The sequence below is a fragment of the Micropterus dolomieu genome, linkage group LG08 (genome assembly GCF_021292245.1).
Source record: "Micropterus dolomieu isolate WLL.071019.BEF.003 ecotype Adirondacks linkage group LG08, ASM2129224v1, whole genome shotgun sequence".
Classification (NCBI taxonomy): domain Eukaryota; kingdom Metazoa; phylum Chordata; class Actinopteri; order Centrarchiformes; family Centrarchidae; genus Micropterus; species Micropterus dolomieu.
Window position 1 is genome coordinate 16,485,890 of NC_060157.1, and position 16,088 is coordinate 16,501,977.

General features: G+C 42.1%; 1 protein-coding gene across 1 annotated transcript; it reads right to left on the reverse strand.

The window, feature by feature from the left end:
- Nucleotides 1-1,002: 1,002 nt before the first annotated feature.
- Nucleotides 1,003-16,088, reverse strand: tspan2b (tetraspanin 2b). The gene is made up of 8 exons (XM_046057442.1): nt 15,911-16,088; nt 9,123-9,225; nt 4,113-4,210; nt 3,903-3,977; nt 3,734-3,817; nt 3,565-3,621; nt 3,397-3,480; nt 1,003-3,306 (listed from the first exon to the last, which is right to left on the reverse strand). The coding sequence occupies exons 1-8, from the start codon at nt 15,977-15,979 to the stop codon at nt 3,241-3,243; spliced, it is 636 nt and encodes a 211-aa protein (XP_045913398.1). The 5' UTR covers nt 15,980-16,088; the 3' UTR covers nt 1,003-3,240.

Genomic DNA, 16,088 nt, shown 5'->3' on the forward strand with positions numbered 1-16,088 from the left:
GATGTAATAAATGGTTTAAATGTGTTTCTAAAACATTTCTCTTAAATGACTACATGGATTCTTTTTGATTTTTCCACAAGCTGCCTTAAAGACATGCTTTGCTTAAATATAACTCATTCCTTCACCTCTAGAACGCTACTCCTCACTGTATATTATGGGTTACAAAAAATTAGTGTTGGTTTTCCTTGGGATGCTGCAGCTCATAAATTTATACCTACAACTACAATATACACTGCTACATTTGGAATCTAAATCTGCATATTTAACTGATGTGGGCTGGAGAGAGACATTTAAAATTTTGTTACAAATAATTTAAGTGCTTTTTCCCTACTTTTAAAAAGGAAAGATTTCTTCCTTGTATGCCTTTTTCCCTAGTGTCGACACTGCACGTTCTGTTATAACGCACGCAAGATCTGATGAAAGTATCAGCCTGTATAAATTACATTTGGCAAGGAGTGGAGGTTGTATTGCAGTGCTAGAAAGGACTGGAAGTGTGGGGACTTACTGGTGTATTTTCAGGGCCTGAAACCAGGCAGCAATTGGAGGATGTGACTACGGCTGTGTGTGTTATGGAGTCTGATGCTGATATCATGATTAAAAGATAATAGATTTAACATGCTATTAAATATAGGAAAGCTGCTTGTCTGAATAATAAACGTATATGCAAAACTACTCTTATTAAAAAAACAAAGTCAAAAGCTTTTGACAAATACATGATTCTGTTTGTTTTTGCCAAGCACCACATCTTTTGAACCTTTTTTCTGGACATGTTTCATGAGTGAAATCCATAACTCTCAAATCTGGAAAATAAACTAATAAGCAAAGTCATTCAGATAACCTAATAAACACGCTACTTGGTAAAGGCCACTGGAAGAGTACATTTTGTCACATCATTTTATTAATTACTAAAATGTTCTTCTTGCATTAGTTCAATTCAACAGGAAATGACTATAGACTTCAGAACATGTACACCTCTGTGCTGAAATATGACACAGGAAACTGTAAAACTTAACAGCTTTATTAAACTTCAAACACCTATCTTCCTGAGAAGCCTGGAATGGTATTAAAATAAATTAACACACAATCAACTACGAAAGGCTCTACTGTGTACACAGTGTCTTTTTATGTGCACAGTACATTACATCTTCAGATTTGCTCAAACAACAGAGGAACACTACAGCTTTGTGGATGGAGCTGCGTGAAACTGTTCCCAGTTGATCTCCTCTTAAGTGACAGTCCCAACAACATGAAGTGGTAAGTAAGCATTTGTTGTCTCCTCACATGTCTCATTACACTGAAATGTGAAAAGTCTTCCACGTAGCTTGATCATTTGAACATAAACACCATAAAGATCATTGGGTTAGCTCCTCAGAACAGATTTTTTTAGTACCAAGAGGCTTTTGAAATTGTTGGCTGACAAACAGTTGTTGCTTTCATCATTTCGCTTTCTTGGCAGAGATGACAGTCGAGTGCAACACTTTCAAAAATCACCTAAAAAATAATGGCAGGTCTAGCCATATGCGCTACTGGTTGAATGTGTGACAATTAATTGCAGTCCAACTCTACAAAACTTTATGTACACACACTACGTTCTTTTGCTACATGTTGTTCAAAAATAGCTTGGTATGAAAGAAAGGCACGTTAAGAAGCTGTTTTAGTTTGGATTTGCTTTGACTATTGCAAACACCGTCACGACTACAACACTGTACAACTACTGCAAGCCTTTGTCTACACACGGCATGTTAAATAGTAACACATCAGCCAAAAATAATGGACAACTACAAGAAAACTCACACATATTTACATACCAGAGTCCTGACACTTGGAATAAACCCTAAAGAATGAACAGTGGCCTGAATATACCTTCCTAAGTGGAAGTGATTAATCTTCCATTTATGTCTTCCCAACCCTCTTATCTGATGGGGTTGATGAGGTGAGGGGAATCGAGGGGTCGTTTCCCAGTTTTTCTTTTGTTGTGGATGATGCACTTTTAAGGCACAGAGGGGTTGAAAGGTGGAAGTGGGAAGAGATCAAAGGCCTTGCTTGGATAACTGATTCTCACAGCCCCGGTGCCTATTCTCAGTCGACTGTCTAGTGTATGTTTAGCCTGTAAACATGTCCTCATGATCGTCTTGACATACAGTCGAGACTCATAGAGGGATTTCTCTTACGTAAGAGAGCAGCCGGTTGGCTTAGCATGAGGATTGGAAACAAGTGAAACAGCTAGGCTGGCTCTGTCCAAAGGTAACAAAATCTGCAGAAAAAGGTCATAAGGTTACAAAATCCATCTACCAACTACCAGGTGTCTCCTGGGAACAAATGCAGAATAGCTATTTAGTCTTTATGCTAAGCTAAACTAAACTCACCTGTTGTTAGCTTTACGTGCATATTTACTGCACAGACAAGAAAGTGAAAAGGCGTATTCCCGAAAATGTTACACTGTTCCTTTAAAATAACTGCAGATTGTTCTTGTAGAGAGTGGTTTGTGTTGATTGTACAGTTCATAGCTTATGTGTTTTCTGTATGTGTGTGAGTAAGAGCGCTGGGGCTGCATGATGGATGTATTCTCAAAACATTCACTGGCCGTTCCCTCTCTTGACAGCCCACTCTGATTCCACCAATCAGGATTCCGTATGAGATTCCAGACAACCTTTTTTTTAAGGCTATGGTCTCGTATAACACAACATTGCTGAGCTTCTCTGTCTGTGCGCGTTTGTGTGTGTGTGTGTGTGGGTGTGTGTGTGTGTTCATTTGTGTGCACACTGCACAGATAAGCGAACTCAGCTGCTTTCACCCCAGATTGCTCTCTCGCAGGCTAAAGTTTCCCAGAGCCAAGGGGTCAGTGTCAAGGCTGTGTGAAAAAGCATTGACACTTCTGTGACAGTATGTGGGTTAAAATTTTTAGTGGTAGCCAAATGGCCATGAGGAAAAAACTATTTGACATATTGTTGTTTCAACATCAGAAATGTTACTGTTCCCACAGGAAATGTGAATGGTCCAAGTCTTATCAGTATGTTATGAAATGTAGGGTATGCTGCAAATAAATAAAGACAAATGCAGAGAAAATAGTGGAAGATCAGGCCAGGAGAGCTGGGTTGAGCACCATAGTGGGAAGGAACTTTTCTAACATGGTCTCTTCCTGGTTCACTGGATGGATGATGGTTGACATTTGACTGAAAGCTGTGCAGTCTTTCGGGGCAGGGTACAGGAGATGTGAGGGGTAGAGGTCAAGGATCCAGGTTAAATGACCTCCCTGCTGTTGCGAATGGCACAACAGAGCACCATACTGAAGATCATCCCAATGATCTGTTGAGAAGAAAAAACAGACTTTTACTAAAAAGTCACTCACAGAAAAGTGCATATTTGTGTGCGTTTTCGACTCCAATCCTCACTCACCATGACTCCGGCAATGCCGATGCCCACGTACCCAATGATGTAGAGTTTACTGTTGAAGAAGTTCTTGATGCCTGTCTCACAGTCCTGCATACCAGAGATAAGCGGAGTGAAGCAGTGTCAAGTCGTAGTGTACCAACCAGAATTACATTTCCGTCTGACAGATCTTACCGTAGTGTCTGGTTTGAGATCAGGGCAGGGGTTTGCTATGGTTCCACAACAGTTCAGCTGAATATGTGAATAAAAACATCATATGATGGGAGCATATCCATAAGCAAATGGCATTTAAATACGGTATGTATTAAGAACATAGTGTTACCCTAAAGACTTTTCTACTTACTACTTTCTGGTAGGAGATGATCAATGTGCCGTTATTGTTTTCATTGTAGGTCGTTGCGTAGAAGTTCTGAACATCTTCGATAATCTGTGTGAGCAAGGCCAAGTGAATGATGTGGTGCCGCTGGGATTTATCACACTCATTGCACTACTCTGTAAAATAGCAAATTCACCTTGTCTTTGTTTAAGAATCCAAAGACCCCTGCGGCCACCTCAGCACCAAAGATGATCAACAGACAGGCAAAAAACTGAAAAAAATCCACAATTGACAATGAGTGAATTATCTGTGATAATATAGGTATTTTTTATTCAATTGAAAATTCCAAGACAAAAGCATTTCAATTCCATTATTTGCTCCTGTGTTTGGATGCACATGTACTCACTGAACCCAGCAGGCATTGAGATTCCCGAACAGCTCCACAGCAACCAAAGAAACCAACCAACATCACCAGACTGCCAGCACCTATCAGGATATACACGCCTGGAGGGACAGGGAAAAAGAAAGTTATCACTTACAAGAAGTGGTGTAGTGGTACTAAAAAAGGTAAATAAGACCTTTAATCATGAGGCAACCATCAGAATACCTTTAAATGTGATATATTCTATTTATCAAAATAATTACAGTTTTTCTCAATTGTTTACACACAAATTCTGGTACTTGAGACACAATGACCACAACATGTAACTCATTCACCAACCCCCTGAACCAATTCTGCTAAACTACAAGCACAATTCCTGCTTTACACTCAAATTGCAGTTCTAAAACACACTTTTATCAAAACACTACACACAATTTTCTGCTTTTGGCACAAGTTTCATGCAGAAAATATCTTGTTTTCACAAGGAACACACTGCCATTCAAATATGCACACTGACTCATCACAAGGGCACAACAGCCGTCACACAGTTTTCCAATTAGCAATCAGAGCTTTAGCATAAAAGGGCAACAGGTGAGCTCTTCAATGGAGCAATGGATGCTAACATTGGAAACAGAGGCAGAAGAGGACGTGTAAGAGGACGTGTAAGAGGACGTGTAAGAGGACGTGTAAGAGGACGTGTAAGAGGACGTGTAAGAGGACGTGTAAGAGGACGTGTAAGAGGACGTGTAAGAGGACGTGTAAGAGGACGTGTAATCTCTGATGAGATCTGAGCCACTCTGGTTGATCATGTGGTCAACCATGGTCTAACAATGAGGGAGGCTGGGCAAAGAGTACAGCCAAATCTGAGTAGGTACACTGTAGCATCCATCATCTGGACTTTCCGAAATGAGAATAGGTAAGGAAATCTACTCTCACTAGCAAATTGCAGTACTGCATATCAATACAGTACTCAATGAGTACAGTAGTACAGTATTGCCTGTGGACTGTTCTGTAGGACTGTAAAAATACTGTAAAGTATGTTTCAAGTATTTAGGAAATGTATACCTACTCTGTATTTACAGTATTTTACTATTTGTTTGGCAGAACTGAAAGAATACCAACACAAGGTGGTTGGGAACATCTTCAGTCTCCTGAACAGGAAACTGAAATCAAACATGGTCCTAGAAAACAACGCCATAACATTACAGCAAATGCAAAGAAAAATAATCAAACAATGACACATTTCAAAATATTGATAGGGTAAGCTTATCAACACTGGACCATGTCATGTGCAGAAATCATCTCAGGATGAAGCAGGTCTACAGGGTGCCGTTTAAACGCAATTCAGAGAGTCAAAGAATTGCGATATAACTATGTGCAAGGGAGTCCCACAACTGATGCATACACTCAACACTGTATACAGTAAATTATACATGTTTCAATATTGTAATCGTAATGGTGCTTCACAATAGTGACCACTCCATGTCTATTTCTGATATTGTCATGTGTGTTTCAGAGTATCCTTGAGCTAGAGATGGCTGCAGTGGAGCACCAGTTCATCTTCATTGATGAGGTTGGGTTCAACCTCACAAAGACATAAGAGGGGAAGGAATGTCATCGGCCAGCATGCCATTGTTGAAGTCCCTGGCCAGCGCGGAGGGAACCTCACAATGTGTGCAGCGACTACCCACCACGGCGTCAGCCATCACCATGCTACCCTTGGCCCCTTCAACACCGCCCATCTGATCACATTCCTGGACACCATACACAACACTCATTCCACCAGATCAGGTAGATGGCCCAAAGCAGCTCAGGTACGTTGTCATTTGGGACAACGTAGGTTTACACCGGGCTGCTCTGGTTCACTGCCCACCCACGCTTTTTAGGTGTTTATCTCCCTCCATATTCTCAATTCTCAATCCTATTGAGGAATTTTTTTTTTTTCTGCCTGGAGATGGAAAGTGCATGACTGAAATCCACAAACTCATATATACCTCTTCTCCAAGCTATGGAGGATGCATGTGGAGATATAGCAGATGATGCTCTTCATGGCTGGAATCGCCATACTAGGCGATATAATTTTCCCCCCGCTGCTTGGCAAGGGAAAACACTGCTTGTGATGTGGATGAGGTGCTGTGGCCAGACTGCAACAGAAGAGAAGTTGCAGCATAGTTTGTGTGGGGGGGGGGGTTTAAACTGTGTACAGTAAATTCTTTTGTGTGCAACTTTGTGTTGGTTGGGAATGGGATGTACACTGTATACATTGTTTTTGTGGGACAAATAAAATATATTTTACTGTGTATTTGTGTTCTGTATACACAAGTCAGTCTTAGACAATGGTTAGATTCAACACAACAAAAAATGGTTATAAGTAATGTTGCTAGTTCTCCCCCTCAAAATCCTCTTACATGATGAGTGCAAAAGAAATTTTGCACATTTTTTTTATTCTTTAGTGTGCTGTACAACACACCAAACAAATTATTCTGCTCCAGCATGTCTTTGGTCTGGAACAGGCCAGAGATTCTTGTTCTCCACCTCCTACTCTTCCTGCCTACTCCTGCTCCACCTCCTTCTTCACCTCCTGCTCTGCCCCTCTCCTGCTCTGCCTCCTCATCTGTCCTCCTATCCCATCTGCTCCTCCAACTGTACCTCTTCCTTCACCTCTTACTGCTCTTCCTCCACTCTGGTGTCCTCTATGTCTTCCTTCAGATTTCTCTGGATCCATTGTTCCAAACCTGAATAAACTGACTCTGGCCCTTTTATCTATCTATTGAAGCTTCTGGTTGGTGTGTTTATCAATTTTGACTGTTTGTGTTTCCACCTGGGTAGCTTTGTGCTAACTGAGCTGAACATGTGCTGATTTAGTGAACAATATAGAATGTCTGCTTTCTCAATGACCACATGGTGTAGGCAATGAGAAATTAAGGGATTTGTGTGTAGAGTTTAGAGAGAAAAACTGTAACATGCTCAGATTTGTCCAGCTCATCTGGCCATCTTAATTTGCAGAGTCACCAGCAGAGGACAGCATAGAGCTATATATAGGGCATTAACATTTCAGACTGTACTATTTCTGTGGTCAGCTGAACAAATGGCAGCAAAGTGATCTGTGCTTTGTCAGACCCTTCTTTAGGAGTGGACCCACGTTTATTGTGCCTTTTAATAGCGTCCTCACATGAGATGCCTTGTAAATAACCTTGTTGGCAGGAGCCTGATTTAGGAGGAGCTCTAAGTGGGATCCACTCATTAGGAAACATTCTGCAGGGAGGATTTCAACAACAGATTAGTTCCACCAGCATGCAGTGTGCAGTGGGTCGTACAGGTGGGGTCTGTTGCCAGGTGACAGGACGGGGTTGAGAGAGGACGCATCAGCCCCCAGGTGATATGGGCTCAGGTGGGAAGCCAGGTCATAGGATCCCGGCGGGTCAACAAAAAGACTTGATGTCATACAATAATTGAGTTGGGTGTGTCATTTCTATTGTCGTTAGGAAGGAGAGTTTAATTTCCAGCTTAAGGTGTCAAATGCCGCATGTCACAATAATAATTTTAAAAAATCAAACAGTCATGTTCTCATTTTCTCATAAGTTCAAAGTACAACAAAAAAAAGCAAGAAAGCAAGTTTTGAGCGGGCTTGACGCCATGGGAATGAGGCATAGCAACTGCTGAGCGCTCTCAGCTTTGTCCGTGGTGACAGCTCTCTCACTGTCAAAGCCATGTGTAGCACTTCACTCTCGGAGAACTTGACAGAGGCCACCCATCCCCAGTCAAACCACATGGACATCTGAGTCTTTGTCCACACACATATACAGGACGAAGTGATGAAATACCTTACCAGTATTATTTTGTAAGAAAATCTGCAACACTTGTCTACCATTGCACAACCTTATATGTCCTAAACTGGCCTCAGAGAAGCAAATAAAGTACCCATCAGGCAGAGAATATTTTAGCCTGGAGGCTGTTAAAATAACAGACATTTTCATAAGTATCACACTGATTGCAGAGAGTGGGAGAAGGTTAATCATGATGGGACTGGGGACACCACTCTCTCCTCCTCATGCCATTTGCCTTTCCATCTTGTTTTTCCTTCATATCTTTGCCATGTAGCCCAATCTGCTTCTATGATGGTCCTCTTCCACACGCCTTTTTACACACACTCTTTCCATCTGGCAGGGTGACTGACTGAAAGGTGGTTAAGAGCACTGTGGTTTCTATCGTGCATTTACGCTCCATGTACAGCAGTAATTTCCTGTTATTCACGCTCATATCCTGTGTGAAAGAAGCACGCACATGCCTAATAAACAGAAGCAGGAGAGTATTCTTCAAGTCGGACAGTTAAACGTGTCGCCGTCTTGGTATTGAGACACCCACCGAGCTATGACACTCACACACAAAAAGACTGACTCGCACCGAAGCACTGAATAGTTTCTCCTTACACCCGATTTTTGTGCGTGTGTGGGCTTTTGTATGTGCTTTTGGAAAGTGTATTTGTGTGTGCCTGTGCATAGAGGGAAACCTGTGGTAGGAATATCGCCTCTGACACAGAGACAGGCATTTCTTATTCACAAGGCAAAGGGAGATGCAATGAAAAATGTCAATACACTATTTTAAAGCCCCTCTCCTGACTGAGAATAACAAAGATGAGAGGAAAATTGTGCAGCATATTTGAAAAGTACATTATGTTATCATTATACATTCCAGTTTGTATGGACTGCTATGGAATATATATATATATATCACAATTAGCAAACTTCATCCTCTGACTTGTGATGTAAAGTGATACATTACTACAAAAAATAAGGACAACTGATTTTTTTTGCTGATACTTCAGAGTGAAACAACTTAACTTTCCATGACCCATTTAGTTTTCTCAGCTTAGGTTTCTCAACAACTATAAAAAAGACACACATTTTTTTATGAAACCTGAGGTGAATTGTTCAACACGTGTATTGAAACAATGGCCTTGTGTAGAATGTTTTGCAGCATATTGTTATCTATCGGCTGTGGAGATCAGCTGAGGTATGGAGCTATTGCACTCACCAATGAAGAAAGTGTCTGGAGCCTTATCACCATTGAGCAGGGACACAGTTTCTGGGTCAAAACGCAGCCACAGTCCCACTGCCAGAACAAAGGATCCCATCAACTGCAGAGAGAGATGACATTAAGACTAGTTTTCGGAAGAAAAAAAATGCATAAAAACACAAACACAAAAATGACCTCTGTAGACAAGTGGTCCACAGACATGCGCTGTCATGGCTTTAATTGTAACCAAACACTAATAAATACCAACTGTATTCCCTAACTAGTCTTCCTTTTTGCTCCTTTTAATTTTCTTTCCTTTTAAAGATGTAAGATGTAATCATTATGAAACTGTCACATGGTTGCAGACGATCCTTATTTTGAGAAACACAGTCATTAACTATACAGCAGAACATGAAATTTTCTTTTATGCATGTCATAATGAAGCATGTTTCTATCCTGGCTTTAGATTGCTGTGAATTGGTTTCAGTATTCATCACAAACACAACACTGTGTTCATCTGTTTTTCTGGCCTTCAGAGGTTCTTTAGCTCTCCTTGAATGTGATTTTCCACATAAAAAAAAGCAATTGGTGGTGTGGAGTTTCCACTGTGGCCCTCCACCCTTTGCAACAGGAGTACAATTTCAGTAAGAGTTAGTTGGGCTAAACATTGAATATCGTGTGTCAAAACAATAGGTCTGAATATCTGTCTACATCGTGGGTGGATGATTTAGTGTTCTAAGCCAACAGATCCCAGCAAAATGTAACTTATGTAACTTTGAAACACCCATTCGTCATTTCTGGCTTCCCAGTAGGGAGAAAATGACCATAGCTTGGCTACGGGCAGCAGTGTGGCACCTTGAGCTTTAACAAGCTCTCCTGTTTGTTTGGAAATGTGGTTGTATTTTGCTCATATTTTCCTATATCTAATCCACCATCAGTATACACGGACTGAAATCATACTCCCTGCAATGCTCTTGTTTTGTGGTAAACTGACTGCAGTAAAAAAAAAAAAAGTCAGAAAGGAGGAAATGCTTTTTTTCTGCTCTCAAGGGAAGAAACTGTGGTGGGTGCTCCACTGACAGATCAATATGGAGGTTTTAACCATCACTGAGCCTATGCCCCCTGAGGATAATCCAGTCTAAAAACCTTCTGAGCTGAGCTTCAAAACAACACAGTGTCTATGTGTGTGGCTACGTGCGCAGAAGCAAAATGATTTGTCTAAATGGAGAGTGCTTGTCACATGGTCTCTTCTGTGTCCTAGTTTGAGAATTTAGGTAGACCACTGTTTGTGTGACTGTTTGTTTTGGTGTCCTCGTGCTCTGTTAAGTGACTTTATTTAGAGAAACAAACCACGTTGCCAAGTTAAGGCAACAAAAAAAAATCCCATGTCTGTATCTTCATTTTGCTTTATGTCTTCTTGTTTACCAAATCTACATTGCCTTTTTGTGGTTCTGCGCTGGCTCTTGTTTCACCTCTTTCATCTTCTATATCTCATCCTCGTCCTTATTGTCTACACTCCTCTGCTCCTCTGCTTCAGATTCGCAGGTTATATTTTATGGTGTTGGTCTGAAGTAAAGCCAGTAGCTCAGTTGTAAAGCATCGGAATAGGACAGGTGGTGGGAAGCCGACCTCCTCCCAAATGGATGATTTAGTGTCATGCGTGGTGATGCATGGGACAGCTGAGCTCTTGGGGTTTCAGGATTAGCAGGTCCAAAGTGATAAAGTACAGTGAAGCGAATTCGGTAGATATGTAGACTTACTGAACCAGGCTGGATTAGTGTGACAGAGAGGCTCTGGATCTACTTAACACTGGTATTTGTCGGAACACCTGGTGGTGCGATGGTGTTGTTGGAGGTGTGAGGCGAGGACTGCTGCCCACTGAATGATGTGGATATACACACATTGCTAAGAGCTGGTGTTGTCCAAAAGCTAGATTATGTTAAGTGCTGTATGGAGGAGCAGGTGGTTGTTTCACTGTTGGAAAGAGGTCAGAGTTCAGCCAAACCTCATTATTGCTACATTTGAAAACCACATGCATAGATGGATACCACACTGAAAGGTCTCATTTTAGAACAGGGGGCTACATCCAGCACTGCATTCAGTAGCTGACATGCTAAGTACATTCTTAACTCTGGCACTCATGAGCCTGACTAGCCCAAAGGTCCCATTAACCCCACTGCTTACGTACCTCCCTGCTATACCCCCCACCACTTTGTCTGCCATCATTACCCTGTCTGACACCAGACACACCCCTCCCGTCCCTCAGCCTCTCTACCTCCTAAATTTACCATCCCGCCCCTGACTTATCTCCATGTATCCTCTACCCCACCTCATCCCGCCCCCTCCCTCCCAACCTCACCCAAAGGACAAAGACCCACTGTCTCCCTGTGACTATACGCATTGGCGCACAATAGGAGGGAAGCAGCCAGACACAATGAAAGAGGGAAGGGAGAGGTAAAGAAAGAATAAGCCATTAGAGGTCCCATCATCTTTTTTTCTTTGCCTACAGACACAGACTACAGAAGCATCTTGTTGAGAGACATAGTAAAAACTTCAACCTGTGTCCTATATAGGTCCTGTAAAGCCTATATTTCTCTAAAACACAGATGGAAGTGAGAGTAGCAGAGTTCCCCTGCGTCCTCTTTCTGTTCTAACACCTCTGAGGATCGTTTGAATGTCTGGATGGAAATCTCTCTGTCAAAGCTTTATTGAGGTTCTTTTACATTGTAAAGCCTACTTTTTAACGGTGCAGTTGAGAAGTGTTTTTGTGAGGGAAATTTCCATGAGAACAGGGGCTGAGCTGACACAGGGCTGTGGTCTTGGTCAGAGACAGTCTGTGGCATTATCCACTTTCTAAGTTAGGCTTATTTTAAGATTAAAAAAATAGTCTTACTGTAAATTAAAACAAAAGCAGTCTATGACAGCAAAACAACTGTAAACTGCTTCTTTAAATCCAGCAGTAATTGGTGAGTGATTTAAGCCTGTCAAAAATGGTCTTCTGTCTTTCATATGTTTGGGGAAACAGATGCAAGTGCATATTAAAAACGATGGGCAGAAGGAAAGTGTAAATAGGAGTGAGATAATTATGGGTGGAGTAAATCCCATTGTACTCTGCCACAGGGTGAGGGAGGGGGCGCATAGTGGCACACATGAACCTCCACAACACACGCAAATGTGTTGTGGAGGCCGCTAGGGCTGAACACTGGAGCAATATTTAGAGTCAATATTTTTAAAGTTAGTGCATGTTAGTAGAACTGAATTAGACGCCTCTTCTACATAATGGCTGTGAAGGGTTATGGATAAAATCTGAAAATCGCTCTCTATACTGTGTGTAAATTTAAAAGTGAAATGATGACACACATATATATAGATAGATAGTAATTGCAACAGTAAAGCCTGCTGCCAATCATCCCATTGAATCAGCTACATAAATATAGATGGATTCCATAGATATCTAAATTGATGCCTATAATTTATTACCCAAACCTCTGATAATACCCGAAATACAAGCATAATCAAAGTGGCCCTGCACCAGACTTGATGCCAAAAGCTTTAAACAATCCCTGTACATTAAGTGAGATTGTTTGACAAGGAACTTAGTCTTGGCGTTCACTTTTCGGAACACATACTATCTTAACCCTCGCCATTAACTAAATTTTAGTTTTCAACAAAGCTAACATAAATTTGAAAACAATCCAATAGTGCAGCAGTGTCAGCATTAAAAAATAAATATACTATCACTGACTTATCACTGACATACAATAGAAACAACAAAGGACCTAGGGCACTGCCTTGGTGGACACCGTTAGGCACAGGTTTCATCACAGAAAGTAAGTAAGATGCCATTCCAGCCCTCTGAACTCTTCCAGGTAGGTAAGATGTCGGTCATGCAATTGTTGTATTAGAAAAACCAATTACCTTTCATTTGGACGACAGACATGACAATATGGCAGTAGTTATTTTTGTAAATGTTCATTTAATTTTCTTCCCACTTGTTTTGAATGATATCACTGCTCATTTAGCTCCATAAAGTGTTTGGGACTTTCCTGTCAGGGTCTTTCACTTTCTACACATTTCTCTACATCTTTTCTCTCCTGTTCTGTTGCATTTTCCGTTAGGCTCACCCAATTATTAAAATGGAATGCATTGTGTATCATTTCTTATCATTTCTTATGTTTAATAAGCACATTGCAGGATGATGAAGGCTGCCATGTTCCCTGCCACACAGACATCATGCTCATGAAGAAGAGGAGCTGTACAGTTACTGACTGAAACTTTGGCTCTTTGCAGTAATCATGTGGCATGCAGTTTTAGCTGGCTAGAAAATCAAAAATATTGTTGTTCGACCAGCTGACACAATGGCAGAGTCTGAAACAATTCAAGCAATGGAGAAAACAAACAGAAACAGTGGTGTGGTCTTTTCAAGATGAAGAGCCATGCAGACGGACAAAGGCAGGTAACAATTAAACTAATTATTAATCTAACTAACCAAATTAATCATTAAGGCAATAAGAATGAGAACACTCCCAAAACGTGTTATCTCAGTTGTTTTTGATGAGGAGGAAGAACGCTGGAGGAATATCTGTGGGAAAGACACTTTGTGCTGCACCTTTCACGCACACCACCATGAAGCAATATTTGCCCCACACCATTTACCTCCCAAGCTTAATTTTTGACTAAACAGGGCATTCAGTGAACTATAGCACATAAACACAGGCCAGGCAAGCTAGCAAGGTATTGATGTTCTGCTGCAAGCTCTTGTTTTTGTAGCTATCAGTGTTATATATACAAGAGCTTGTCTGTATTATATTAATGACAGTTTAGTTAAGGAACCCTGCAGGAATCACTACATCATGATGCTGTGACATGGAGTGAGAGAGACTTATAAACACAGAGTCACTTTCTAAGTATTGATTTATGACTGTGTTTTGAGTGTGTCAAATGAGCTTATTAAATAAGTGCATGGTGCTCTTCATCCTTCAGGTAAAAGCATCTTCATTTTTGGGCTTAAAGTGTGTGAGTGTCAGTACGTCTCACAGCCCCTGTCTGTTGACAATATTCAGCGTCACAGCCTCGTCCAACAGAAGAGCCACCGAGCCTGGATCTGCTCTGCCATCCACTCATGGCTCATTGGGAGGTGGGGGTGGGGGTTCAAAGGGCAACAATTCTGCCCCTCCTCCACCCGCTTTCATCGTCTCATCAACTCTCACTCCAACATCAAGAGAGGGGGCTGCACGCGGGGCGGGTGCTGTGATTGTGAATGGAGGGTGATGACGATGACTAAGTTATAGGTGAAAGTGCATGGGGAATGTGAACTAGAACTAGCAACCAAAGGGTGGAGGAGCATCCGTTCAGGTGTTTCTGTGCTCCTGTGTGATGTGCAGAGTGCACACATCCACAGAATTTCCTGCTATCCTCATATGGATCTTTTTTCTGTCATTATCTGGGTCAAGTCCATGCCAACTGTCCCTCTTTTGCCATGTGAGCGCGCACACACGCACATGAATATCCCTCTCAATCTCCCAGTGACCCTTTTCTCTCCAATCATATTGGCCCTCTTGCTTTCTCTGTTTTTCTTCTCTCACTGAACATTCACTCTTGTCTGCTAGGCGATCACCCATCCTCTTTCTGTCTGTCCTCTCTCACCTTCACCTGACTGTCTTTGTATGTGTCCACATTCGGATGTATCAAAAGGAGATTTCAGCAACAGCCACACCTGTCCTGGATGTGGAGATAGAACCATGTAATGGTGCAGGGCTCCCACATTTAGGGCTCCAGCAGGCGCAGCTGCTTAGCCAGGCAGGAGCAGCAAACTGAAGTTATGCTATTGTCCCACTGTCACAATGGATCCATTCACGCTGCACTCACCACCTGATCCACTCCACAGATGCTTATTGGAAAATATCTCTCTCTCTCTCTCTCTCTCTCTCTCACACACACACACACACACAAAGGACCGTCCCCTCTGAGGAAAGAGAATGGTGGCACACATAGGCCAAAGTGAGCCTTACACACACACACACAAGTTATCCACCAACTTCCTCTAGATTTGAAATTAGTGTGTTCATTAATAGCATGCAGTATGAATGGAATTGCAAAAAACAAACAAATATGTCAGGGTTTATGAGAATAAGTGCAAAGTAGTGTGGAGACCACACGCGGACGCGCGCGCGCTCACACACACACGCACAACTTTCACATCCACCTGACAGTTTGTCTTGGATAAAGTGACTCTCTTGTTTCTCCTTAGTGCCCAAGCGCTGCTTTTTTTAATTTAGAAGAGGAGGCAGCTGGGGGATTTTGTGCCCCAAGGTGGTTGTAACTTCAGTTTATCAATCAGCTCTGCACCTTTTGTTAATGAAGCGATGTGGCGCAGGGAGCCAACTGCTGACTTTGTTTTCCATGCTGCCTCTCAGTCGCTCTCCCTCTCTCTGTCTTTTCATTCAGTCTCCCTTTCAAAAACACGCTTCCCCGGGAAAAGGGGGGCGGGTTTTTTCCTCTGTGGAAAATCTGATTTGAGCTCGGCGAGCCAAAACTAAAAACCTCTGGCTGTCACCCTTTCCGCGCCACGCAGAGTAGCCTTAACCCCACGCCGGACGGCAACTAATTAAAGCACACAAGAGTCCGACAAGAGGACGAATGCGAAAACTGTAAACAATCCCAGCATCGTTACTAAAAATAACACGTGGGTGTGAAAGTCGGCTGTGTGGAGTGAATAGTCTTCGCTGCTGCACTTGCTGCGTGTTCATTTTACGCACAACTTGCATCTCGTTGCCACACAGCGATAACACCGAACATGCACTTACCCAGAATGTAAAGTTGAACACGAACAAAAGGTATTTCACACATTTCATTCCTCCTTCCACCTTCCCCATTTCGGCAGGATGTCTCTGCGTTTTGCCTTTGTCCCCGCAAAATGCTCCGACGGTAGTATTGGCTGCGCACACCGTGACAATAACAGTCCACCCCGGTCACAACACTTGT